General features: G+C 38.3%; 2 protein-coding genes across 4 annotated transcripts in view; one reads left to right on the top strand and one right to left on the bottom strand.

Annotated features, from left to right (window-relative positions):
• LOC128026318 (RAC-gamma serine/threonine-protein kinase-like) overlaps positions 1-15,584 on the top strand; it is an 81,354-nt gene extending 65,770 nt beyond the window's left edge. For all 3 annotated transcript variants that reach the window (XM_052613317.1, XM_052613318.1, XM_052613320.1), the window contains 10 exons: positions 1,441-1,585; positions 2,659-2,790; positions 3,048-3,113; positions 3,590-3,658; positions 5,352-5,474; positions 6,211-6,339; positions 9,935-10,149; positions 10,337-10,424; positions 10,730-10,832; positions 11,656-15,584. In XM_052613317.1, the coding sequence (XP_052469277.1) occupies positions 1,441-1,585; positions 2,659-2,790; positions 3,048-3,113; positions 3,590-3,658; positions 5,352-5,474; positions 6,211-6,339; positions 9,935-10,149; positions 10,337-10,424; positions 10,730-10,832; positions 11,656-11,741 (1,156 nt within the window). In that variant the 3' untranslated portion in view covers positions 11,742-15,584. The remainder of the gene's footprint in view (positions 1-1,440; positions 1,586-2,658; positions 2,791-3,047; positions 3,114-3,589; positions 3,659-5,351; positions 5,475-6,210; positions 6,340-9,934; positions 10,150-10,336; positions 10,425-10,729; positions 10,833-11,655) is intronic.
• The window catches only part of LOC128026319 (serologically defined colon cancer antigen 8 homolog), a 34,421-nt gene continuing 23,334 nt past the window's right edge, over positions 15,402-26,488 (bottom strand). The window contains exons 3-4 of the mRNA XM_052613322.1: positions 17,199-17,250; positions 15,402-16,728 (exon numbers count right to left, since the gene is read on the bottom strand). Coding sequence (XP_052469282.1) covers positions 17,205-17,250 — 46 coding nt within the window. The 3' untranslated portion in view covers positions 15,402-16,728; positions 17,199-17,204. The remainder of the gene's footprint in view (positions 16,729-17,198; positions 17,251-26,488) is intronic.

Below are 26,488 nucleotides of genomic sequence, written 5' to 3'. Positions count from 1 at the left end.
TTGGAATCGGGTTTGTACTATAACCTTTTTGTTAACTATTCAGTTCATTTTGGATGCCACTTAATGCATGCGAATGTAACTGTAAGAAGCAATTGCAACAGCAATATGATTTATTATTACTGTATTTTCCGGACTATAAGTCACACTTTTTTTCATAGTTTGGCTGGTCTTGCGACTTATAGTCAGGTGTGACTTATTTATCAAAATTAATTTGACATGAACCAAGAGAAATTAACTAAGAGACATGAACCAAGAGAAAACATTACCACCACGAGAGGGCGCTCTATGCTGATCTTTGCTCCTGTAGCCTACACTGAGCAGCATAGAGCGCCCTCTCGTGGTGGTAATGTTTTCTCTTGGTTCTAAATAAATGTGACTTATAGTCCAGTGCGACTTATGTTTTTTCCTCATCATGGCATATTTTTGGACTGATTTTTGGAACTAGTAGCAAACATTGCATTGAAGAACAAGATTTCTTCATGTTTTTAAAGTAATTATGCCAAAGACTATAGACTACCCAAGACATGTCACTCTTGTATAGTTTTGAATTGGGAAAAATGCAATGCTCATTATGGCCGCTGAATCGCAGGAATTTCTTTGGTGATTTCAAATATGGAATTAATCTTAACCTTAGTGGACAGTTTTGGAGAATTTTAGGTTTCCCCATTCAAAGAGATAGGAGTTGCACTTGCATGCCTGAGTGGCATTTCAAATATGCCTGCCGGGTGACATTTGTCTTAAAAGGACTTTGGTTATGCTCATCAAGGCTGCATTTAAATGATCACAAATACAATAAATACAGCAGCCATTACTCCAATATTTTTAGTTTAGTCACTTTATTGTCTACAAGTGGAAATTTGTCTTTTACTGAATAAAAAGTATACATTACTTAAAAACAGTGATGTATGTGTGTACAAAATTTATGTACATATCAGTTTTCAAAGATATTTTTTTTTTTTGAATTCTTGCAAATTCCTCTAATACTCTTCTAAAACCATCAGCACGGACGAACTTCAGTGCTGAATAGTGGCATGTTGTTTAAGCTGGTTACCAAAATGTGATTATTATACAGTATACGACTGTAGTACTGTGCTATACCACACAGTCGTACTCTCAAGTTCTCAGTCCGCTTCTGTGAAATAGTGAGAAATTGTTAGCTTCGCTCAGATGAATCCATCATTATTAAACTAACACATGCTCAAAAACATGAATGCACCACTGATTCCACACAACAGATGTTGTGCTGCACGACAAATGAAAACTCAATGAAGGGAGACACTATTCGCAGAGAGGGGCAGCTTCCCCACTCATATTAGATTATGCTGTCATCTAGTTTACATTTATAAGTGAATCATTTGTTAGTTTGTGTGTCTCAAGTGTTTTTTTGTTTTAACAAACTGCTTTTTTTTAGAAACATGGGCTTTGTGTCTGTTTCCAAAGGGATGAGTGGGCAGAGGCGATCCAAATGGTGGCAGATAAACTCCAAAGACAGGAAGAGGAACGTATACAGTGTAGTCCCACCTCACAGATAGACAACATGGGAGAGGAGGAGATGGACACATCTATCAGCCATCACAAACGCAAGGTGCCTTCAAATACAGATTTTGATGTTTGCTGTAGACTGGGAAGCTGAATGGCAGAAACCAGCAAAACGTTTAAGGAATAGTTCACCTAGAAATGAAAACTGTCTAAAAATGTAATCACCCTCAGGCCATTCTAGATTGCTTATTGGATCAGATTTGGAGAAATTTAGCATTACGGCACTTTGATGGATCCTCTGCAGTGAATGGGTGCCGTCAGAATGAGAGTGCAAACAGTTGATAAAAATCTCAATAATCCACACGTCTTCAGTCCATCAATGATGAACTGTTGCTTCTGGCCAAAATATGACTCCATAATCTGTAATGATGCTTCCACCAGTGAACTGTCAGTAAATTTTCTGCAGATTTTCAAACTTGGGTGAACTGTTCATTTATGGCCTGTTTCTATGCCTGATAGTAGAGTTTGGATGCTGAACCCAATATCACATGATGAACTAAGCAGCAAAAATGAAAAATAAAACAAACTTCTCAGCTATTGTTTGATTTCAGATGATTTAAGCAGTTTGTAAAAGAGTTCGGGTTCTGACACTTAAAATATTTCCCCTTCTCATGTAAATTGGATATCATGATAATCGAGTTTTGTTCTGGCACAATCCCAAATAATCTTTTTGTAATCTATAAAAAAAATACTAAATGTAGCAACTAATAAATCACTTAATTTTTTTCCTCGAGCATTGAAAGCTCAGAATACGCCTACAGTTGCAGCCCTGTAGATTCAGGATATATGAAACAGACTTTATGACTCAGTTGCTCAAAATTAGGAAACTCTCTCGATAATGTCTTGTAAAGCAGTGTATTTCTGGGAGTTTCATCATTTTTAAACAACAAGCTAATGTACAAACTTATCAGTGTGTTGGTGGCAGTGAAGTCTGTAAGCAGCAGGATTACATCCCTGCAGAAGAGATGTGAGATGTGGACGTATTCTGATTGAGTTACATTAACAAAATAGAAATGTAGACCTCAATTATATGCACTGCATTTCAGGAAGTCTGACAATTTATTGCTTCTTTCTTTCTTTCTTTCTTTCTTTCTTTCTTTCTTTCTTTCTTTTTTGCAGACAATGAATGACTTTGACTACTTAAAATTATTGGGAAAAGGCACTTTTGGAAAAGTCATTCTTGTAAGGGAGAAGGCCAGCGGGAAATATTATGCAATGAAAATTTTAAAGAAAGAGGTTATTATAGCAAAGGTAAGAATCATGAGGAATATTTCTGATCTTTTCATTAAGGATAAGGCATTTTGTGCTGTATGTTATTTAGCAAGGTTAAGATAACAGTCATGGTTAATGACAATTCAACAGTTATAAAAGTGTCATTTTAATACCATGCTTTTTTTGAGAAACTTTGTAATAAAATCCTTGACCTCACTGTGCACATGCACTGTAAGCAAACATGGTTTATCTTGAGAAAACACAATTCATGATCCACCTTCTCTTTCTTCCCGTAGGACGAAGTGGCCCACACGCTTACAGAAAGCAGAGTGCTAAAAAACACGAGACATCCTTTTTTAACTGTGAGTGCACATTTTATAATGAACTATCATTCAGAGTGGATTTCCAGAGACCTTAAAGCTCCTAGTGCTTTTGAATATAGGATTGGCTTTTCCCTGGAGCCTCATTATAATGTAGAGAATAAACTGTAATAAATTAGCGGCCTAAATGTAGCTGTGCATCTGTTGAGAAGTCGCCAGTGAGAGGTAATTTTCTGACACTCCAGATGCTGTTGTATGCCACGCAACATACACAGCAGGTTTAGCAAAACAATTTACCACTGTCAGTCAAGCTGGTGTTCCCTCGTAAACTTCACCTTCCCCTTAAAGTAAGCATCAAGGCCTGTGAGAAAAAGTTAATCTTTTCATTTTCCCTTGAGACAACCACTTCTCTTATCACATACATTTTGATGAGAGTCTCTCACGTTGCGTTTGCTTTAGTTGTGTGGGGTTTTTTGCTTTTGTTTTTCCTCTAATGGTGTATCCACCTGCTGTTTCAGTCTTTGAAGTACTCGTTCCAAACAAAAGACCGCCTTTGCTTCGTGATGGAGTATGTCAATGGAGGAGAGGTACGTGTGCGTCTGCATTTATTTTTTATGTCTGTCTTTTCGTCTGTGTTGGCAGACAGTCTATTTCTGTAGTAATGCCGTCACTAATATCTGTTTACTCTCTGTGAGGCTGTGCGGAGCTAAAAATGTTAATCTGTTATCAGGGAAAGTTAGGTGCAAGATCATATCTTGTGATGCATCCAGAGTTTAAAGAGACTTTCTCTTATCCTTTAGGAAAAATGTTATTAGTAACAAAATGATCATCCAATATTATTAACAGCCGATTATAATTATATTTTAGTGTCTAATAACCAGTTTTTTTAAATGGTCTTTATAAATGATACATTATTACTATTACACCATTTTATGCAAAATGATCTTGCAATCTAAATGTGTAGAAATGTATCATGTTATGCACGTTTGTTTTGCAACCTACTGTAAATGGATAAAAAATAAATTAATATCAAATCAATATCAACATATTTTTATTTATTCCTTTATTTTTATGCATTATATTATTATTTTGCTATCTAAATGGATTAAAAAAATTAAATGTCTATTAAGACAATAGCAACAAATATTTGAACTATGTGTAACTTAAATTTCACTTGAAAATGAATGGCTGTTACATAAAAAGTTGAGGAATTATGCAAACAAGGTATAACGTTTTTACCTGTGAACAGTTTGTTGTTGACTGTAGTAGTGCTTACCAAATGGTGCCATTTAATCGGCTGACTCGATATTAAATAAACCAATCTCGATATTGAATAAACCAATTGCTTATGAATATTGTTTGAAAAATGTCAGTCAAGGTGATATAAATAGTCAAAATGTATTGTAGTGGTGTTGTACGTTTAGTTAAATACTTGTAGTTGCTCAGGATGTGCTTGGTAGAAGTTTGACAGCATCACTCTGTTGATATGGCAGAGCGCAGGATTCCATCTTGAGGGGCTTATCAAGTTTTGATAAATGAAATTCCACCACCAACGGTGCTGTTTAATCAGAGAGGCGGCAATCTCGCTCTCATTCCCTCAGCCTGCAATGTCACCTGCTCCCCCTGCCTGGTCCAGCCAGAGCCTCTAACCTCCACACGCTGCTCAGAGCCCATCCGTCTCTCCCCTTTCAGCCTGGCCACATTCACAGCTGCCAGTGCTCTGATGAAGGCACACCTGTCCTCGGCCACCCCGGTCCCCAACACGCCACCCGCTTACCCCCTCCTCCGTTAGCTCTCCCCGGACAGCCATATTCAAACATCCCACAGCAATTAATAGACAGACTCTCCTCATTGGGCTTCTGGGTAATTTCGGTAAGCCGGGTTCAAGTGGAGCTGAGTGCCAGACATTTGACAGAAACCCTTGACATCTGACTCAGGAGGGAAGAGGAAGTGCGGGGCACTCCATAAAAGGTACAGCGAAGATGATTGCAGGGGACAGGAAGCTCCTGCCTCTTTAATGGAGCGTTAGCCCATGAGCACGCAGCGCTGCCTTTAACAAGATTGGTGTATTGATTAAAATGCTGATTTAACAGGCCGCGCTGGCCTGTCTCTGGAAAGCCGGGGATGATGTGCCAGCTGCTGTCTGGGTTCGCTGGGCGTCCTCCGAGGGCCTCGCCATCTATCATCTCAATATGGCGATGTGAGGCAGTTTGTGTTGTGTTAATTTCCTCCAATAAATCAGTAATTATTGCAATCCTGTCCCTGCTGTTTATCCTGCAGCTGTTTTTCCATTTGTCGAGAGAACGGGTGTTCTCCGAGGACCGCACGCGCTTCTACGGCGCCGAGATCGTTTCCGCCCTCAACTACCTGCACTCTGCCAAGATTGTGTACCGGGATCTCAAGGTAAACAGAACAAGGGGACAGAATTCATATATGTAGAGGGAAGGTTTTGTTCTGTCGCGATGCCTTTATCTGAGTTGTATGTCATGGGACGCGGAAAATGTAATTAAAAGCTCTAGAGTTTGGGGCTTTTTTTCTTTGGATTTTGGAAACATCGAACTCTGGCGGCTGTGGATGATGACACAGTGTTTTGCTCGCAGCCTTGGACCAAGCCGGTTGTGGAAGTGCCAAGAAACTTGGACAAACAGCTTAGCCATTAAAATTAAAATGTTAAATTAATGTGGCTTGAAGTTTCTTTTCACTTCCAGGGAATAAATATATCACCCATGTAGTTGTCTACTTTTTTATAATTTTTTAAAAAGATATTATTAACATCATGAATTAAGGATACTAGTACACTTAATGTACAAGTACTTAACCAAGTAGGTACTATTACAAGTGTTTTTTTTAGTTTTTTGGGGGGATTTATGTTATTAATCATGAGGTCAACACAAGTAAAAGCCAAAACAGCGTGTGTTCGTTGTATTATTAAGATGATTTAATGAAAAAGGAAGGAAAATACACATTGTGTCAGTCATATATTAATTCAAATTTACTATAAATGAAATAAATCCAATCAATTCAAAGTGCTAATTTGATGCAGATTTGAAAAGAGCTCATTTTTGTGTAAACTAGTAAGTTCTGTGTTTGTCGTTTTCAAAAAGTCAGCAAATCCACACTCTTTTTCTTTTCTGCCTAGTTGGAGAACTTAATGCTTGATAAAGACGGACACATCAAAATCACAGACTTTGGCCTTTGCAAGGAAGGAATCACTGATGCTGCTACCATGAAGACCTTCTGTGGGACGCCTGAGTATCTGGCTCCAGAGGTAAAGAAACCCCTCATGATCGACAAAATCCACGACTATTCCAAAACCTGGATAAACAATGGAGCATATGCAGGAGACCATAAACTAATTTATGATGATAAGTCCTAGTTATGGCTTGAATGATTAAATGGTCCCATTCAAATATTTAGTTTTAGCTGTCATGAGAGTGTTGTGCATGCAAGTTTATAGTAATATTTTGCATATAATAATAATAATGTGATTTAGAGCAAAAAATAAAAAACACTGCTATCATAGCAATAATAATCAAGTTCTGTGTTAGATATTTATATCAGTAATATAAATGCAGCCTGTTAAATCAGAGCACAGATCATGTCTTTTAAATAGCAAAAATAAATATTATACTTTTATTTTCTTTGAACAGTAGTTTGCTGTCCAACCAGAGGTGTACATGGTGACCAGATTGCAGTGGCTAAATCCATATTTATAGACAGGAGGGGGTAGCGGGCGTGAGTGGGAGGGGGTATAGATTCCACTCGAAAAAGTACGGAATACAATTTGGCGCAACATTTTGTTTTGCTCAGCCTGGCCGCTGTGCCAGGAGATGATTTGAGTGTTGGTTATTTTTCACAAGAGTATGTGATTGCACAAAAAAGTACATGCTAAACAGAGGCAGATGGTGGCAGATGGGGAAGGTTGGAAGAAGGTGGCTGGGAAACCTGGATATCTATACTGCCGTACTGGTGTAAAAATAACAGAGCACTGCCTGAGCCAAGTTCTGGAGATGCAAAGTAGAGGGGGATTAGAGAGAGAGAGAGAGAAAAAAAAAAGAAGAAGAAAGAGAGCGAGTGTGAAAAATATTTCGAGGAAAAAAAGATTTGCTTTTAGGGTTACAGAAGTGAAACTGGAATTGTTTCGCATAAATTTAGCCCCCCGGCAAATGTTTTAAGTGTTAATGAGAATGAATTAAGATACATTTACAGAAATACTTCTCTAATAACAGTTCGCTTTCACAAGCTGTATATCATCTGTCATTGAGGTCTCATCTGTCACATCTTTAGCATTTAGGAACTGCAGAATTTCTACAGCATGTTTGCAACCAATAAAGCACATTATCACTAGTTTCCTGGTGTGATTTAGAGCACATTAGCTTTTTCTGAATGAGCCTCCAGGATGTTCGTTTGTCAGCATGCAGGTGTGGCTAGTGTTCGTCTTCTTGAAGGATGCAGACAGGTGCTTAGCAGCAGGTAAGCCTGGATACGGCAGTAGGTGTGTGTTTATACTATGTGTGCATATATTTGACTGCACTTTGCACACCCTTATCTGTGTGCATGTGTGCAAGCGTCGTCGTGTAGCCCGGCCAAAGTGGGATAAGCTCATGGAGGCTGTCTGTTCCACTGCCCTGCTGAGGAACTGGGCTGGTGGAGCCACAGGCTCTCTGTCCCATCCCTCCCTGTCCAGCCCTGCCAAGGGCCCAGTCCTGGGAGCAGCAGCCTTGCCACATGGCTGTCCGAGCAGGGGCCTGTTCCTCCCCTGCGGCCGCTCCTCCTCGCCTGTGGCTCTGGAACAGGGAGACCCCAACTGGCTCTGTGTGCATTAATCGCATCCCCGCCTGCAGCCGAGCTGCTCACGCACACACCCAGGACAAACAGCACAATCCACCCATACGTGCCGCGCACACACATGAACGGTGTCCTCGTCCTCGCTTACGCTCCTGTTTGCTTCCAGAACACACAGTTCTGTCCAGTCCTGGATTTAGACATGCATAAAAACACACATTCTGTCCATGTAATTTGAATACACATTTGCTCACACTTATTAAAGCACCCTTAGCTGTGGTAAAATCACTGTAATGCACATGAACATCTGCAAAAAATACATTTGGTTTGTTTAGCCATTTATTTTTGCTCATCAAAGCTGCATTTTTTGATGAAAATACAGTAAAAAAATATTATAGATTAATATTACAATTTAAAATAACGGTTTTCTATTTGAATATATTTTAAAATGTAATTTATTCTAGTGATAGCAAAGCGAAATTTTTTTGCTACTGTTACTTTAGTCTTCAGTGTCACATGATCATTCGGAAATCATTCTGTTATGCTGAATTGGTACTTTTTTTTATTATTATCAATGTTGCTACATAATATTAATTGAATGTGTCCTTGAGAAGTGACAATATAAAATACAGATCCCAATCTTGTGAACGTTAGTGTAGTTCAAAGCACACAATGAACCATTCAGAAGATTTTCTCTGACATTTATAAGTGGATAGTCATATACACCCATCTCACTTTATGGAGGTCGTTAGCACTGTGTTCACACATAGACGTTCACATTGTGCTCCCTAATCAGACAGAGTAATGAATGCTGCTGTTGACTTATACAGGTCTGCCCGTTTTTAAAGATCAGAGAGGAGACATCATTATAACACCACCAGCATATGCTTCCCTGGCTCTGTGCCAGCCAGCCTTGTCATTAGTCAGACGTATTAATCACTACTCTCCTCTCTGAAGAGCTCCTCTACATTGCACGCGAACTGCAGCCGCCTTATTTCCGCCACCTAGACTTTAAGAGCCACCGGTAAGGTGTGAAGCATCCTCAGTAATTGGGGCCCGGGACGCTTGCCCAAAAGTATAGCTTTGATCCAACGATATCAGGCTTTTAGGATTGTGCTTCCAGGATCCAAATATATCCTGAGCTGGATCTTTGACCTGATAGACCGGAGAAGAATGAATGTTTATACGCTTTTATCAGTCTAGCACCGATGGGTCGGAGAGATGGAGCTGGCTCACGCTGTCATGGGTTTGGTGATGAGAAGCTCTACAGTAAGAGTGTGTGAAGGGCTGCCATTACCAGCTACTGATATTCATATATAAGCACTGATGTTCATAACTGCCATTCATTTAGGAACTCTTAGCTGTAATGACTCTTATGGAGATGAGATTGATTCAGTGTTAGGTTACACATGAGCAACTTCTTTTGAAATATGTTTACCTAGCTGTTCTTCTGCATCATTCAGAATTGAATTGAGAATGCCTTTTAAACTACCGGTACAATTCAATTCCTGAATTTGATGTGAGGTAGCAAACCGTATTGTTTTTTTATTTTTATTAAAGGGACTATTTTTAACTAGAATAGAGGCATTTGTCAAGGCAAACTTTGTTTGGAGTTTTGGAGAAAAAGCTTTTGAAAGGTTTATAGGCCTTATGAAGGGGTATAAAGACACAGTCGGATGGGTAGATTGCTGGCAGGATGGATGTATGGATGAATAGATAGATGGCTTGGATGGATAAATGAGTGGATTAAATGTAGTAAAATTGCAAGTCATTAAATGCCTCTTTCTGTCACCAAAATTCCAATTCAGCTTCCTGTGGGATGTGTCGATTCAATTCAAATTCCCACTCATCAACTGAAATTGAGTCAATTCTGCACAACACTGGTGCTGAGACATCCATATTTTTGAGTTTTTGGAGTGTTTTCCAAGAATGATTAACAGGTTAACACTTTTTTTAATTATGAGATGTTTTATTTCTGTACCAATTGTCCAGATACACTTTTGGGTCCACCTGTGTACCTGCGCTTTGTCATGAATGCTTTCATGCAGAAATGTTTTCAGGTGTGTTTTTGTTTTCAGGTGCTGGAGGACAATGATTACGGCCGTGCGGTGGACTGGTGGGGTCTCGGTGTGGTCATGTATGAGATGATGTGTGGCCGACTGCCTTTCTACAATCAGGACCATGAGAAGCTCTTTGAGCTCATCCTGATGGAGGACATCAAGTTCCCCAGGACCCTCTCTGCTGATGCCAAGTCCCTACTGTCAGGCCTGCTCATCAAAGATCCCAATAAGAGGTACAGTCTGCACAGCCGCAAGTCAGAACAATATTGATCTGAATTAACTTTATTCTTTATGCATTTCAACTGGTCTTTCTGTATTTGGCTTCAGTTACAGCACTTATTTAGATAGGAACTAACTAGTGCAAGTTCATAAGTCGTCTTCTGACTAAAAACGTGTGGCTTGCTTTTGTTTTCCTGTCAGACTTGGTGGAGGTCCGGATGATGCTAAGGAAATAATGCGCCATAGTTTCTTTGCTGGAATTGACTGGCAGGATGTCTATGATAAAAAGGTAATTCAGAATTGATGCTGTCCTTATGCATCACTACACATAAAGGTGCTCTCAGTATTTTATTAAATGATGACTGAAAAAAACGGAGTAAAATTTTATTAAAAGTGCACACAACCAAAATATTTGTAATAGTACATGACAGTGCACTAATAGGTCGCTATCACTTGAACAGCCTTCTCAAATAGCACAATGGTTGGCAGAGGAGGTGTGGTTCAGAGGCGTTAGATTGAGCCCTCCAGCTCGCCAGACTATATTCAGTGTCAGATCTGCACAAACAGGTGCTCTGTTTTTTCTTCCTTCCTCAGCTGATACCTCCCTTCAAGCCTCAGGTGTCGTCAGAGACAGATACCAGATATTTCGATGAAGAGTTCACAGCTCAGACGATTACAATAACCCCTCCTGAAAAATGTGAGTTTGTCAGATGTTTGTTGTTTATCTCTGCATACATTGACAATTCTGTAATGACACCAAAGCGTATTGAAGAAAACATGTCTGATATTGTGCTGACTTAGTTATCTTCTCATTTTTTTGGCACAAATCTCGATCACCTGAAAACTATGGGTGTTACTTTTGAAAGTGAAAGTGATGTGTAGTCAAGTATTGTGTCCCTTACTCGGGATTTGTGCTCTGCATTTAACCCATCCAAGTGCGTAGTGAACACACACACACACACACACACTGTGAACACAGCCATTTTTGCTGCGGGTTTGGTGCCTAGCTCAAGGGTCTCACCTCAGTTGTGGTATTGAGGGTGGAAGTACATTCACTCCCACCACCCGTCAGTACCGAGACTCAAAAACCCGCAATCCTTTAAGTTATAAGAGGTAACATGTATCATAGAGGTAAACTACTTTTTCCATCAGCAACACTGACTGTATACACATTTATTAAATGATATGATAATGTAAAATGTCTGTCGATATTTAAGATGTGGAGGACCATTTAAGTTTGAAGAAAAGTAACAACCTTGTTTTCACCCTGCAAACGGTTAAGTCTTCCACAGACTCCATATTCAACAGCTTGTTTCCTGTAAGTGTGTGGGTGCCAGTTATTTGGCATATTGCAGGCTTTTTGCGACCTGATGGGAAGTGTAAAAGTGGCTCAGATAAAGTTTTCTTCACGGCTAACTGCAGAAAACATTTTATACTCATGAGCCTGTTAAAAAAAAAAAAAGACTTGTATTGTTAGCTTGGCTGCACCTGACCGATTACCGCTGTGCCCCTCTCTGCAGTCGATGAAGATGGGATGGACTGCATGGACAACGAGCGACGGCCACACTTCCCCCAGTTCTCCTACTCCGCCAGCGGGAGAGAGTGAGCGCCACGCAGCCGACACTGCCTCATCCTCATCAAGGTTACCACTGGAACAATTTTGGTCTTCAGCTTCTAACAGCCCTGGCCCTTTCGACCCTCCATCGTCCATCTTGGTTCTTTCATTTGTTTATGTAGACCAAGGGAAACTTCTGATTTAGGGTGATGGGAATTTGCACTTCGATTCGAACCGAGGTTCAGCCCGCTCAAACGTCCTCACAGCTCCAGCCCAAAGGTTGTGTCAGGATGAGAGAACTTTTACTGTTTTTGTTAGGACTTTTTTCTTTACTTCTTGTGTTTCTCCATTTTTGAGACGTTGCTCCACATTCCTTATTCAGTGGGAACTAGTAACTAGGTGTTTGACATCCATTTAGTTCAGATAAATACATCCAACTGCATGGCTAGAGATTCACATGGGTTTTTACGATTCCAGGTACATGTAATATAACTACTCAAAACCGCTCCGGTCTCGGCTGCTTCTGTTGTTACTGTTTTTAAGGTTCACCTTCTGTTATATAAAGTCAAAACTGCCATAAATGGTTTACTCAGGCTTCACAGAGGACATCTGTGTTCAGGACTAGCTTTACCCCTCACTGTTCAGTAACTCAGTATTCCTCCGTACAAAGCCCTGTGAACCTGAGCTATGCAGCGCTAAACCCTCACTTAGACTAGCCGCAAGAAAAACTCACTCAGATGTATTCATCCAAGGCTTTATTTCTTACATATCATTCCCTAAAAGATTGTCCCAGTGTTCCATGGAAAAACGTTCCACGTTTGACTAATGTGGAATGTTTTATCCACCGATACACAGCTGTGACGTATAGCTGATGATCGGACTGAATTCCCCCAAAGCCCAAACTGTTTTAAGAACAAGTGTGAAAGCCTTCAACTCAATGCTCAATAGTGTAAGCAGTGGAACAACAAAAACAACAAAAAGCCAGCATTAATGGAAAGAACGACAGGGAGCACTTTTTTTTGGTTTTATAAGAAAATAAGTCATTAAAAAAAGAAAACATATTTAAGCGAATTTAATTTATTTTTGTCTTTTTGTTTGTTTGTCCTTGCGTTTATTAAGAGTTAAGCTTTCTGAGTCTCCTGTTTTTGAGTGAATTAAATGCACCTAAAAAGGCTTACGAATGTAAATGGGTCACTGCAAAGGCCTTCATTGCTTTTTATGTAGTTTTCCCTTTTCACACCAGTGTAGTGTTGTTCTGTGTTTTATTCCCCCACAGGAGTTTGACTCTCCATCGTGAGCAGTCTGAGTGATATCGAAATGTGTTGCTTGTCTTTCCACCAATGAAAGGGCTTTAAAAGACCATACTGATTTATTCAGATGGGTTACTGTATGTTAAAGTCTGTAACAGAGCAGGAAGCTTTTAAACACAACACTGCACATTCTCATTGTTTCGAGGCAGGACTGTGAACAAGGAATCATTTTACTTGAATGCAGATATCGATACAGTAAGTCAAATACTATTTAGTGCTAATGTGGTTTGCTGCATCTAGTGTCATGTTCACTTTCCTTCTTAAAATACAGTAGTCCACAAATCAAATCCATCCACCACAGACTCATACGCCAATCAGACATTAGCATAAGAAGAGTTATGGTTGCAGACTGGGGATTTACTTGGATGAAGCTTGATAAGAAAGTTGAGTGATGAATGAGTTGAGATGGACAGTGTTCTTTAAATGGCATCAAAGGGGGAAATATCTGGATAATTGAGTAATAATTTAATTTATGCAGTATATTTCCTGATAGTGTTTGGCAATAAAACACATGCTCGTGTGCATGTTGCTGTTGTGTTTTGGGTGTCAGTTTAATTTGGGTAGGAATGGTAAAATCTTTCTTTTATAATTGCCTTGATTCTTTTTGAGGAAATTTGGCTAAGTGCAGCCTAGGTAAGAGGTTGGGGGGAGAATATTCATGTTGAGGTGGGACGTTAGTGAAGAGGGAAGTGATACACGAGGATGGAGTGAGTTTGGACGGTGTTTATATGAAATGTGACGTAGAACAAGGTCTGTTAGAGTGGGGTTTCTTGCATGTTTGTTAAGGACTGGCATGGGTTTGATGGCGGCTGTTTAAGGATGATTCAGAAAGTTTCTGTCCAAATCCCTCAAGCTTTCCGCCAAAATGCCTGCGTTGATTGTGTGCATTGTGAATTGTCCACTGGTGTAATGTGAGATGCCGTAGCATGGTACTGTTGCTCTATTGCCAGATTTGACTGGTTTTAGCTTTCAAACTGTGATGTCCAACCCAATAATGTTTTCTGACAGCACAGCGGTGGTACTGTGGGAAATTTCACTGTTTGTGTCATTCCCTGTCTTCCAACTTAGACGTTTTGCTTTAGATCATTCCTTGTCTTTTCTCCCATTCCTTTTTCTTGTCTTATTTATTTATTGTTTTTGAGAGGTTAAAGAGTTAAAAAAGTTAAAGAACTACCTATTTTAATTTAATGGGCTTTTTAGACTGCTGACTGTTTTTTTTTTTTTCTTTCTTTCTTTTTTTTATCAGGTGAATAACTTGAATATTTTTCAACTGTTTGTGTCTTGTTTTACATTTTCTGGTTAGGTAACATTTACAGTTTCAATTTATATGGAATAGGGAGATGGAAGCACTCCTTTTGTATTTGTGTTTTGTTTTGTTTTTTTGTCACTTCAGATTTGTGATTGTACAGATTGTACTCATTAGGATTAATCATTCATACTGTGATGCTGTTCATCCATTCCATTAACTTTAATATGCACTTGTGAGGGACTGAAGGGTTTTCCTCAAGTCATGGAGTGGCAGAGAACGGTGATGTTCAGTGGAGCCGTATCTTGCATGTGAAAGATGTTTGTTAGTAATACTTTATTTAAACAGCAGAAGGGCCTTTGGCTTTGGCCTAATCAATCATACACTTTTGTAACTCCATATTTGAACACTTGGCTTTGTATCTGCCTGTAGTAGCACTTTCATACCCATTGCTCTTTTTATATAGCTCAGCATCAGAAAAAAAGGTCCCTGCTTATTGGGAAAAAAAAGAATAAAGGAAAATAAAATGAGAGGGAAAAAAAGAAGAAAATACTTGAAAGCACAGATTGGCCCCTCATGACCTCATGCTACTTTACTTTCCTGAGTGATTGTGCTCTGTAATATGTAACGGTGTGGATGCAGATAGACCTGAAATGCTGCCAGGAGACACAGACAGACTAATATTTCCCAAGATTCCCAAATGCTCTAGTGTTGTAGAAAAGTCGAGCTGTACTGTTGTCACACTTTAAGAATTTCAGAGGACCTAAAGTCATTATTCCCTGAATACTGAACTAGTGTGAGGAAGGGACCCATGGAGACGACAGGGCTTCATCCCTTCTAAGCGCACATCCGTGTGCACACTGCTGCTACTGTTTGTACTGTCTACAACAGACTCTCTCTATATTGCGCTCCTGGTAGTGTATTATGTATGAGCATGAACTGTAAAGTATTTATTTAAAAACAAAACAAAAAGACAATTCTAAAAAAAAAAGACAAGAAAAGAAACATTTTATGTCCATGTAGCTTTCGAGTTTGTGACATTTCTTGACCTTGCTAGCTCCGTCATTAGATCCATTAAGAACTAGTCTTGTGGTTAAGAACTTTACATGAAAGGGATTAACACAGAAAAATATATAAAAGAACTGTATTACCATCCGTCATAAAACAAAGTTTATTTCCTTGAATACAGTCTAGGGGCCCACGCAGATGCGGAAAGCTTATCTGCAAGAAACTGTTTTTGTACACAGTACATCCTAGTATTTTTACACGTAAATGTATATGATAGGGATGCACATTATTTTCCTTCTTACAGACTGCTTAAATAAAGCACTACGTCAATCTGCTGTGGCTCGAGTCGTGTTTCTTTGATTTGCTCCAGAGTCCAGACAAAACATTTATGATTCACCATACATATAGCACCTCAGAATCTATATAGTACTGTATAATAAAATTATAATTGTACATTTATATTTTATAGGATTTTCTCATTTCAACTTTTTTTTTTTTTTTTTTTATGATGGATATAAATATCCACTTATTTTTCAATGTAGAAGTAAGCCATTTTCTGTGAATGTACAGCCAAAAATAGCTAGAAACAGATGAGCCCGGAAGCCTCGCACATGAAATCTACAAATGGCTCACAAAAAAAAAAAAAGGAGAGAGAGAGGGGTTTTTTTTCAGCCACCCTCTTATCTTTGATAAAATTCATACAAAAAGATAAATAACTCAAGGATTTTGGAATATTTTGGAATTTGCATCACAGTCTTGCAATCATGTCCTCATTTCTTCATATGCTTTTTATTTACTATTTATTTAAAATTAGTGATCTATGACTTTTTCATTGTGTAGTTATATGGAATGTGTCACATAATGATTGGTTCTCACTTGATCACATGACCTCATGGACCTCATGTCCGTTCTCTTCTCAACATGCACCTGAGGAGAAAGTGACACAGACGGGACAACCCTAATGCAGACTCAGTAAGAAACCCAGCACCACTATGTTGACAAGTACTGCAAAAACTAATCACTAATCATCTCGACAGAAGAAGAGGAATGCACCAGGCTGTCTCTTCTGTCTCATTCAATGCTTTCACTTATTTCAAATGGCCTAGCATAATTCCTAATTGGCCTTGTATAATGAGCTGTGAGCATGAGCAGGAAGCGGTCAGCATGTGGGTGTTCTTAGACAAACGCTCAGAGGGAGAGTCTAATAACAAAACAACAGCATGGTTGTATTAACAGAGCAGAAAGCGGCGGCGCTTTGCGGAGCATCGCTCCATTTGCAATAATCTCCAACGAATGTCAGCATTCGGCGATTCACTGTCTGTCTGTTGCTGACGAGCCTCTAGCAGCAATCTGGATGAGCATCTGTGGGTGGCTGGTCTAGCGTGATGTGCAGCCATGGCTACCAGCTGCTGTGCTGCTTGTGTGCTCAATCTCTCTCTCTCTGTGGATGCAGGTCACAGTTCTCTCCAAAATTCTAAGATTCAGAAGTAATTATATTAAGCATAAATAAAATAAAGCATTTTTCATCACCACTATATCTTTTAGGCATTTGTTTAAATGACAGTTTATTCACATATTCCCCAAACATTCTCATCACCACAGTGCATCCAGATATTTCACTTTTTCATTATTCTGAATGCTGATTACCATTAGACAGTTCTTGTGTTTTGGGCAGATTTTCTCCACTGGCTTTAGGACAGAGTGTGGATAGAAGGAATAAAGCAAAAGTAAGTGCTCAAGATAAGAAACGGAATAGATTTGAACCTGCAACTGCTCAGCACCAAACTAATACAAACCCTGATGGAGGAAGTTTTTTAAGACTTTGGCCATATTTAGTATGAGAATCCAACTCTTTAACTGTGTAAACAAGTCAGGATGCATGAAATGGCATTTTAAGTTCAAGAGCGAGCAGAGGTATGAGTACAGTATATAACAGAGACTGACCTGGACTTACAGGTCGTGCGTGAGCTGCTGGGAACTGGCCTGACAGTGCAGTCTGACAAAACACACACACACACACACAGAGAGAGAGAGAAGGAACTGAGTTATCACTGTACCAGAAAGGTTTGACATGGTTTCATAAATGTTCTCTTGGCCTTGGTGTTTTTTAACAGCATGTGAATTTTGGGCTGTTTGTGGTGAAGACAGAATTGCTCAGAGACTTCGCAGAAAATCTGTCAACATCTTTTGTCTGTTAAGACATCATTTTCACAAAGTGAACATATAACAGATTACCCCAATCTCAAAGGGACAGTGCAATTATTTAGAGTATATTTTTGTCATTTTTATATCATTAAAACATATTATTATAATTTTCTTTATCTATCAGAATGTCTAAGCTTTTATTCCATATATAGAAAGTAAATAGGAACTGGAGCTATTATTCTTCATAAAGGACCATTAAAGCAGACTCTGCCCCATCTGCCATTGGCAGGCCAATCAGATAGTCCCGCCCCACACTCACACCATTGGTCCAATCAATGTGCCTTTCTGAAAAGCATACAAAGAGATTTTTTTGACAGCAGTCTTTACAAATGGCATGCACTACAGAGGTCTTAGATCATATCTAATAACTTCCAAAATTATTTTAAGTAAGTTTTTGTCTACTGAAAGTGTTTTGGAAGGATTTTTCATCAGCTAAAGAATCTGTATTTTGTTAAACAACAGTAAAATCCACCTTTTCATTCATGTCAAAAATTAAATATGGTGCTACCCTCACTTATGTCTTTATAAAATTACATACAATTTTGAATCTTTCTAAATAAGTTGAAAATAGGTTTAGCAATAATGAACAATGATAATCATGTGCTTCTGTACAAGACTTCAACAGGAGAGTTAAAGCTAATAGTTGAAAATGGTCCTCCTGCTTCTCCTGTTCACTAGAGCCAGATCCTTTTTTAAGCCTTTCTTTTCTCTCTGTGTCTGGTGTGACAGCAGATGTGACTCTGCTTTTGTCATTCACCTCTGATTCCTCAAATCCTGTCTTATTTGGGAGTGTGTGCAGAATAGTTCATCTGCCTGCGCTAGACAGATTGTTCCTGTCCTCAGGCCTCAGTCAAGCGCTGTTGTCTTTTGTCTCCCTTGCCCTCGCCCTCATCCTCTTTCTTTCCTTTCATTTCTCTGCTGGACTTCCTGGTGGGAGCTGGACAGGGCTGATCACAGGGCTGTGGTGGGCATCCTGTCCCATGCTCGGGCCCTGCTGTGTAGGGAGCTGGCTCCTCTGCTGCCGCCCACCTCCAGAGTCTGGCAGCACTTTGACACTGGCCCTCACCTCCTCTACACACTACTTAGCTCCAAATGTTCTTCTGTATTAGTGCAACCATCCAAACCTTTGTCTACCATTTCTGCCGCTCTTCAGGTCTTTCAGAAAGTACCATTCATCTGCTGTTGTTTTCCAAAATGTGAAATAAAAAAGAAAAAGTAGAATAAGAGAAACTTGAGAAGTGAGAGCTGCAAGAACATATCCACTATTTGTAAACCCGCTTAAGATCTGTTAATGTGCCATCTACTTTTTTTTTGAAACAAGGTTTATTTTTCTTCTCAAATACATTTATTTTGATTTTTTTTACTTTATTGCTTAAGGCTGATTCAGTATCAGTAAAAAACGATCATTGATATGCAGAAATACAGACTCTAATCACTCAAAGTGTAAACTGTGTGGAGCCATACTATACGGTATGACTTATGAGTTAATGTATAAGACATATGAGTTTTAAACTGTATCGCAGTTTACTAAAAAATATTAAGCAACACAACTGTTTTCAACACAGATCATAAGATTAAGCATTAGAATCAGAATGATTTATTAGAGTGATTTCTGAAGGACTACGAGACACTGAAGCCTGAAGTTATGGCTGCTGAAATAAATTAGACTTTAAAATATATTTAAAAAGATAACAGTATTTGTTTTACATATTTTGATCGAATGAATGCAGCTGTGTAGAGCATAAGAGACTTAAATAAAAATAAAAATAAAAAATAAAAATAGAAATCCAACTCCAAACTGGTTATTAAACGTATACTAACAATATTGTATTGTATGAGTATTTTTCAACATATTGTCGGGATTAATCAAGAGCTAATGGAATGATTATGAACTAATGGATGACTTTTCATAATTCAGCTAAATCTAATGATTAGACTGACATAATGTCATCTATTCCAATTCATTGCAATGTTTTCTGTTTCTGCTGAGAGTGTGCTTATGTTGAATGAGCCTGTCCCGTCCAGTAGAATCAGCTCTGTGGCAGACAGTATAATGTCAGGCATCCTGAGCACTTAAAGCAGGTTGTGTAATTCCCTCACCTCACACACAAGCCATCTGCAGCACCTTTGCACCTCTGGAGACAGACATGCTGCATTAACCTATTACACAATCACACCGCCCTTAATCAGCAAATGTCAAACAGCCCCCATATTTATCTGCTCTACAGCCACTCAGGGACTCAAATCCATCCAATGTGCACGACCCGTGCCCTTGTTCAGGACTGTGTTTGTTTGCGTTTGACTCCCATAAACCATCCCAAAGAAAAAAAGAGAGATAGAGAGAGAGAGAGAGAAAACTCTGAAGCTGGACTCACAATGGGAGTCTGATTAAATTAGAAGGCTGTCCAGCAGCTAAGGCTGCAAATCCAATAACCTCCCTCCATTTACTGGCACGCAACTTAATTAGGTTTTTAATACAGCTTAGTGCATGGAGCTGGGCTGAGCTGGCCCGGCCTGGACACTGCTGCCTCTGCCCGCTATACGAGAGAGCTGGAGAGTGGAACTACCCCGCTGACCCTGGAGAAAGGACACCATCTGCTGGCTCCCAGGCTAACTGAAGCCAGCGCAACACAGACACGGCAGAAATGAGCACTCAGGTAACTGTATTGACCATTTACATATTTAGAAAACACAAAAAAAATGGCAATTATAGAATACTCTGCTTTAGTTTTAGCAATTATTACACATTAAACAGATTTACTGGGGGAAAAGTTACAAATCATATACAGTACATGGAAACCTTATAAACAGTGCTGCAAATTAAACAGCAAGAATGTGCTTTTAAATAGTTCTAAAATTTCCCAAATTTCATGTGGTTCTCAAACTGATCAATCTGAGGAACACTGGTGGTCCATAAAGGATGTGCTCAATTGGTCTGTGAGATGACTGTTTAAATCCTTTTTATTATTATTATTAACCACTTATAATTAAAAAAAAACGACACTATTATTGAAAAAAAATGATGTTGGTGTTTTTTTTTTTTTTTTTTGAAAAATAAAACGTTAAAACAATTATATTGTGAAATAATATTAAAAGTATTTTTTTAAAGCTTGTATTTAAATAGAGTTTAAGAAGTAATTTATTTCTGTGACGTCAAAGCTGAATTTTCAGCTTCAGTGTCACATGATCCTTCAGAAATCACTCTCACGTGCTGATGTATTGCTCAAGAACAGATTTTTTTTTTTTTTTTTTTTTTGCTCATTTGCTATTTTCATCAATGTAATTGAAGGGTTCTTAGATTAACAGAAAGTTAAAAAAGATCAGCATTTATTTGAAAAATATAAATCTTTTGTAACATTATAAATGTCTTCAATGCATCCATGCTGAATAAAACTATTAAATTTCTTCAAAAATATTTACAAAATATATTGAATGAGGGCACATTTATGTTACCTGCATGTGTTAACATTTATTGTATTATTATGATATGGAAACCAAAACAACAGTTGAATTATGGATTGGCAGATCAATAAAAAAAAAAAAAAGATTTCCTCAAACACTGCTTTAAGAAGTATTCTGGTGAATATATTTTATCTTTACTATACTTAAACTTTTGCTCTACAGGTGAAATTTTAATTCATTTCTGTGGTCATCAAAAATATGCCTCTGATGCCCGAGTTTCTAAAAAAAAAAAAAAAAAAAAAAAAAAAAAAAAAAGCTTTGCTTACACTTTTTGTAAAAAAACCCATTATATATATATATATAGATATATATATATATATATATATATATATATATATATATATATGTGTGTGTGTGTGTGTGTGTGTGTGTGTGTGTGTGTGTAAAACCAGTTTTTGTGAGTTGGTATAATGAGTGGTAAGAGCGTGAGTGGCCTGCAGTGCTGCCACCTGTACAGTGAGTCTTGATGCTGATGGACTGGACTGAAGTTCCTCTGCTCATGTGGCTGCTGTGGCCTCAGGGTATGTGATTTTTCTGAGCGAGGTTCAGTGCTTAGCATCTGTTTAGCGTTGGCAAAATGAACTGGCAAGAAGCAGTGAATACACTCTAATCTCTTGCGAAAAGACAGAAAAAAAACATACAAAGTGAAATTTACAGAGTGAAAAAAATTTCATTAATTTACATTACATGAATTTAACATTTAGGAAAAGCCCTGGCAATTATTTGTTCTGCAAATCCCTTTACAGTGTTTCTGCAGGATTATAAACTCTAATTTAAGACTTTTTAAGACTGGCACAAATACAATTAATGTCATATGAGTGGGGTAGGGCAATGTCTATAGTACCATATTTGTACGAACTGTAAAATAACTGTAAAAAGCATAATTTACAGTTCAGATACAAATTTTCACAAAAACAAAAAGTGTTATAAAATAATAAACTTTACATTTCAGCCTTTGAAGTCAAAAGTATTAATTAATTGAAACAATTATTATCAATGAATTATTACATTAATCAAATAACATAAATTAGGGGTGTGCGATAAAGACAAAAAAATATCTAAATAATTTTCTGTGATTTTATCGATGACGATAATTAGACAATATTTTGCTGAGGACTTCCGTGGACAGCTGACTCCTGAATTTTTTGATATTCTTCATATTCTGTGTGTTCAGTTCACAGCAAATATATCAATTAACCACTTCCAACAAGTTTTATGGGCATTTTTACCTTAAGGACATTTTTTTCTAGAAGTCAGAATCAGTATTGGAGAAATAGAGCAAAAACAGTAAATATGGTGTCTACAACATAAGTCTCTTAATATTAAATAGTTTATTAAACTGTCATATAAATTTGATATCACATTTGTAATCATTTGGAGATAAAACGGCACTCCTCGTGCAATTTTAACTATATGAAATGATATAAATACATACATTGTCTTCCCTATATCTTGAATTATGCAATGACTCTAAATGCATTTTAATAGACTGATTAAAGCAGTGAAAGAACGCACTTTAAATGTGTGAACGCGCACTAGTCTAACCTACTTGACTTCATCACGTAATGTATGCGCGCACTCTGTGTGTTTTGTGTTTGCTTTTCGCAATATAATATCAAATCAAACATTGCCAAAACAACCATTTACGATATTATCACACACCCTTATTTTTAGATTTTTATAATGCATTCTCTTCTTATCAATCCACCAGTTAACCTTTTTAGTTAACAAGTTTTTGCATTGGTCTGAGCTCTGAACAAAACAAGTTTTATTGAAAATGCAAATTTATTCTCTGCCAGCAGGTGGAGCGTTTGGTAGAAATATACCTGTTTCCCCGGTAACATCAGAACACAAAGCAGCAGCGCTGGACTCTGAACATGCAGCTCTCGTGTTTATTCAATGACATCAGAGCCTTTATGAAGTTTAATCGACACAGTCAGCCATATCGCAATCCTGGGCTTTCCGTCCCCAAATTTAAGACCTCTTGATATCATAATTAGGACTTTCTTGTACAGCTGAAGGCTTTTTAAGGACTTTAAGACCCCGCGGAAACCCAGAACTAAATTATTTGAATTTTATGTGTTAAACAGTACAGCTATACACAAATAAAACCATTAATCTCCTTTAGGATCTTCCAATGAGAACACGGCTCACAAAAACGGCAACATTAGCAGTTACTTAGCACACAGCATATCAGAACAAATGAGGCAGGTTTAGTTCCTTCAATGCACAAACAAACCAACAGAAGAAGATCTCAACAAATGGGAAGACAAATCACTAAATCCGGTGAATTTACGAGGCTCCCGTCAGCAGCATGCTGCAGATAGTGGCGGGAACGGGTATGTGAGGCTTGGAGGAAGGATAAGCGGTAAAGAATATACCCAATCTGTCTTGGCTTGCCTAGTTAAAACAGGCCTGCCAGCGGCAGCAAGGACACAGTCCCTCACTCCTCCCTAAACCCTCCTGCTCTGTCAGGACCAGACACAGCTCGACTGACCGCAGACCGCGGATCTCACAGCCTTTACCTGTTACACTAGACAATCTCTGTTGTTGAATATGATCTCTGCTTCATCTATCTGTAGTTTTGTTATTTACAGGACTGCGTTTGGACCACATGTAGACAGGGTGCTCATTTAAAATATAAATGTTACCCACACATATGATTAATCAGATCAATCTTTAGATACACAATAAATATCATAAGATTCTGTCAGTTCCAACCTGAATTTGGTTTTTGAGCTATACAAAAATGGCAATCCCATTTAAAAAGAAGTGTTAGTTGGCTATGAAAATCCCCTTTTCATCGGACTTATTGGGCTTGTGCAGTTTAAGACTGGGTTACAGAGACAGCGGTGCATGTGGCCAGTAAACAAATGGACAGATCTTTTGACCCTCCCTATTAAAAGCAATAATTACCTATTAATGAGCCTCCTTATCCATATCCAAATAGGCGACCCAAAATGTCTGCATGCTTACAATACAATGCTTAATCTATTAAACAGTGGCATAATCTAATGACCACCAATACTGGAAACCCTACAAAGGAGCCCTTTAATCTTAAAGATATAACAGTTATGAATATTAGCCTAGGAGACGGTTTGAGTTTAGTAAGCCGTATTTGTATTTTGTTCATTTATTTTGTTTTATTAATAATACTACTATTAATAATTTATATAACAATAGAAAAAAGGATAAAATAGCAAAATAGATAAAAAAAAGATAAAAATGATCTTCAGTATGACACTGAATAACAAATAAAAAAAACTGAATTACATTATAATAAATCAATTTAAAATGAACTAATGCAATAATTATAAAGAAATACTAAAATACAATACTGCAACTTTGTTTGTCCTTAGAAACATTACACAATGTAACCAAAAAGCCAGAGTAAACCTTTGATCTACTTGACTACATGCTACGACAAGAATCTGCTCTTAAATGATACAAACATTTACATTAGGCTACACAACATATGTGATGTTGGATCCCTATAAAGTTTGCTCCCACCATCAGCTTTTACAGCGGAAACTCCACACAGAGCCTGTGAAAGGAGCTAAGTGAGCACTATTTGATGTAATAAATGAGGTCTTAGCACTGGATGGAGAGCGCTAGGATGCACCACATAGTATTTTACAGTTTTCATGCCTCGGGATGTGCCCAGCACCCACGTAAGCAGGAGCAGTAGAGCCACCGCTCCACAAGGCTCTGTCAGCAGGCTACGGAGCTGTTGCCCCTGGCAGTGTGGGCCAGCTGGTCCACCAAGGGTAGAGCAAAGAGGGAAATTAGGGTGGAGAGGCTCCCTGCTGCCCCCTAGCTGCATAATGAAGAGTAGGAGTGTGTGTGACGCTACGCCACAACTTGGTTCTTGTTAAGAGAAGAAAAATGTTTCTTGTTAAGAGCCACCTGGTTTTTGAAAAAGGAAAATAAGTAAAAATGAACAGTAAAAATTCATTTGCTTAGTGCATAGTAATGTTTTGTCGGGTTGAAGGAAAAGTCTATAAAACTTTAATGTAAACTGCCAGGGCATTATATATATTTTTTATATATTGTTACAGTGTATCACTCTAGGATAAGTTAGAAGTTCTTTGTACACTATTAATCATAAGTTTTGGGGTCAGTAAGATTTGTATTTTAGTTATTTATTTTTAAAGAAAATAATACTTTTATTCAGCAAGGAGGCATTCAATTGATCAGTTAAGACAGTTTCAATAAATTTACGAAAACCCTAAAAAAAAATTATCACAGTTTCCAAAAATATTAAGTAGCATAACTGTTTTCAATATTGCTATTGATAAGAAATGTTTCTTGAGCATCAAATAAGCATATTAAAATGATTTCTGAAGGACCATGTCAGATTGAAGCCTGGAATACAATTCAGCTTTGCCATCACAGGAACATATTACTTTTTAAAATATATTAAAATAGAAAACAGTTATTTTACATTGCAATAATATTTCACAACAAAATACGTTTTTTTATATATATATATATATATAAATGAGCATAAGAGACTAATTTTAATGCTAGTGTATGATGATTATGATCAGCAAGGTAAAAGAGAGATTAAATAATATCCTGATATACTCATTGCATTTGCATTAATGCATTTGATCCAAATCACCAAACTCTGACACAAATCAAAACCAAACAAAATGTTAACTAGACTTTTATATTTTCTTTTAAACACTTCTGAGACAGGATTTCTCTTCAGCTGCATTGACATCTTTCTCTCTTCTGACTTTTCTTCTGAAGTTCAGATTTAATAGTTGTAATACGTCATGGTTACCTACCCACTATCAAATAATGACACTTGAAGGATGATTATTATATTTGATTTGAAGAAGAGAAGTCCAAATAACTGACCTCTTTTCAAAAGCTTTTATTCTAAGGAGACGGAGTTTAAAATACTGTACTGTACATCTGACCCAGAAAAGACAATGATCAGCATAAGGATGCTAAAGAAACAGTGACAAGCATCATCCACATCACGCATGCCATCTTCACTCCATGCCAACTTCATTTGCAAGTGAAAAGTTTACTAAGCTTGCTTGCTTTTGGGAAAAGTGGCATGCCTTTTTTCTCACACACACACACAGAGTATTAAATGCATGAATGTGTGTGTAAGTGAAGGATGGGGTGTGTAGAGGGGGTGGGTGGCAGGGAACCAGATGAAGCAGCCCTCGCCCGAGGCCCAGACGTCTCCCCGGCAGCAGCGCGGCTGTTCTCGGCCCGGCGCAGGCGGACATTTGTTCCAATGCACCATCTCCTCCAGCCCTTTCAGCAGCGCTCCAGCTACCGCTACACATGGCTCTCCATCCACGCTCCCCTCCACACGCCACTATCATGTTTCTTTATGCTGCCATATGGCTGACAGAAGCCTGTAGATTTAGGCACACATCTGCGTATACGCTACAACACTGCTTTAAGGAACAGGAGCGTGTTTGCTTCTGTGTGTGTTGGTGAGAGGGAGTGATAATTGGTAAAGATGCTCATTGGCAGATGTGTGTTTGTGGGGCTGAGCGGAGAGGAGAGAACGTTTGAGGAGCTTGTGTGAGCGGGGACTC

This window comes from Carassius gibelio, chromosome A13 (genome assembly GCF_023724105.1).
Source record: "Carassius gibelio isolate Cgi1373 ecotype wild population from Czech Republic chromosome A13, carGib1.2-hapl.c, whole genome shotgun sequence".
NCBI classification, from domain to species: domain Eukaryota; kingdom Metazoa; phylum Chordata; class Actinopteri; order Cypriniformes; family Cyprinidae; genus Carassius; species Carassius gibelio.
The sequence above is the reverse complement of the archived record's forward strand: the minus strand, read 5'-3'. Positions and strand labels throughout refer to the sequence as shown.